General features: G+C 67.1%; 1 protein-coding gene across 1 annotated transcript in view; it reads left to right on the top strand.

The window, feature by feature from the left end:
- The window catches only part of LOC311204173 (staphylococcal nuclease domain-containing protein 1-like), a gene marked incomplete at both ends in the record, with an annotated part of 8,501 nt that extends 7,017 nt beyond the window's left edge, over positions 1–1,484 (top strand). The window contains 1 exon segment of the mRNA XM_084280635.1: positions 1,353–1,484. Coding sequence (XP_084136761.1) covers positions 1,353–1,484 — 132 coding nt within the window.
- Positions 1,485–1,487: the final 3 nt, after the last annotated feature.

Consider the following 1,487-nt stretch of genomic DNA (forward strand, 5'->3'; position numbering starts at 1 on the left):
GTGAGTAGGGGGGTCTCGGGTGTGAGGGATGGGTTGGCACCCCATGGGGTGGAGTGGGGGACTATGGGGGTCTCGTGCCACCCGTTGCTGCCCCAGGACGTGAGTAGGGGGTCCCAGGGGTGAGGGATGGGGTGGCACCCCAAGGGGCAAGGGGGGGACCATGGGGGTCCCATGCCACCCATTGCAGCCCCAGGACATGAGTAGGGGGGGGTCCCAGGGGTGAGGGATGGGGTGGCACCCCATGGGGAAAGGGGGGGAATATGGGGGTCCCATGCCACCCATTGCTGCCCCAGGACATGAGTAGGGGGGATCCCAGGGGATGAGGGATGGGGTGGCACCCCATGGGGTGGGAGGGGGACTATGGGGGTCCCGTGCCATGGGGATGGGGTGGCCATGGGGCAAGGTGTCATGGGGATGGGATGGCACCCAGTGGGGCAGGGTGGCATGGGGATAGGATGGGACCTCATGGAGGGGATGTCATGGGGATGGGATTGCACCCCATTGGGGGGGTGCCATGGGGATGGGATGGCACCCAGTGGGGCCAGGGTGCCATGGGGATGGGATGGCCATGGGGCAGGGTGGGGCGGGGATGGGATAGCACCCCATGGGGCAGGGTGCCATGGGGATGGGACCCCATGGTAGGGGTGCCATGGGGATGGGATGTCACCCCATGGGGCAGGATGGTACCACATGGGGCAAGGTGGCGTGGGGATGGGATGGCACCCCATGGAGGGGGTTCCATGGGGATGGGATGGCACCCCATGGGGCAGGGTGTCATGGGGATGGGATCTCATGGAGGGGATGTCATGGGGATGGGATGGCACCCCATGGAGGGGGTTCCATGGGGATGGGATGGCACCCCATGGGGCAGGGTGCCACGGGGATGGGATGGTACCCCATGGGGCAGTGTGGCGTTGGGATGGCACCCCATGGAGGGGGTGTCATGGGGATGGGATGGTACCCCATGGGGCAGGATGTCATGGGGATGGGATGGCACAGCGTGGAGGGGGTTCCATGGGGATGGGATGGCACCCCATGGGGCAGGGTGCCATGGGGATGGGACCTCATGGAGGGGATGTCATGGGGATGGGATGGCACCCCATGGTGGGGGTGCCATGAGGATGGGATGGCACCCCATGGGGCAGGGTGCCATGGGGATGGGATGGTACCCCATGGGGCAGTGTGGCGTTGGGATGGCACCCCATGGCGGGGGTGTCATGGGGATGGGATGGCACCCCACGGAGGGATGCCATGGGGATGGGATGGCACCCCATGGGCGGGGGTGCCATGGGGCTGACACCCCATGGCAGGAGCACCGCAGGGGGTCCCCCAGCACCCCGTTGTCTCCCCAGGACGACGCTCGGGCAGATGCTGTGGACAGCGTGGTGAGGGACATCCAGAACACCCAGTGCCTGCTGAACGTGGAGCACGGGGGCCCCGGCTGCCCCCACGTCACCCTCCAGTTCGCCGACTCCAAGAGCGACGTG

This window comes from Gallinula chloropus (genome assembly GCF_964237585.1).
Source record: "Gallinula chloropus genome assembly, contig: HAP1_SCAFFOLD_767, whole genome shotgun sequence".
NCBI lineage: Eukaryota > Metazoa > Chordata > Aves > Gruiformes > Rallidae > Gallinula > Gallinula chloropus.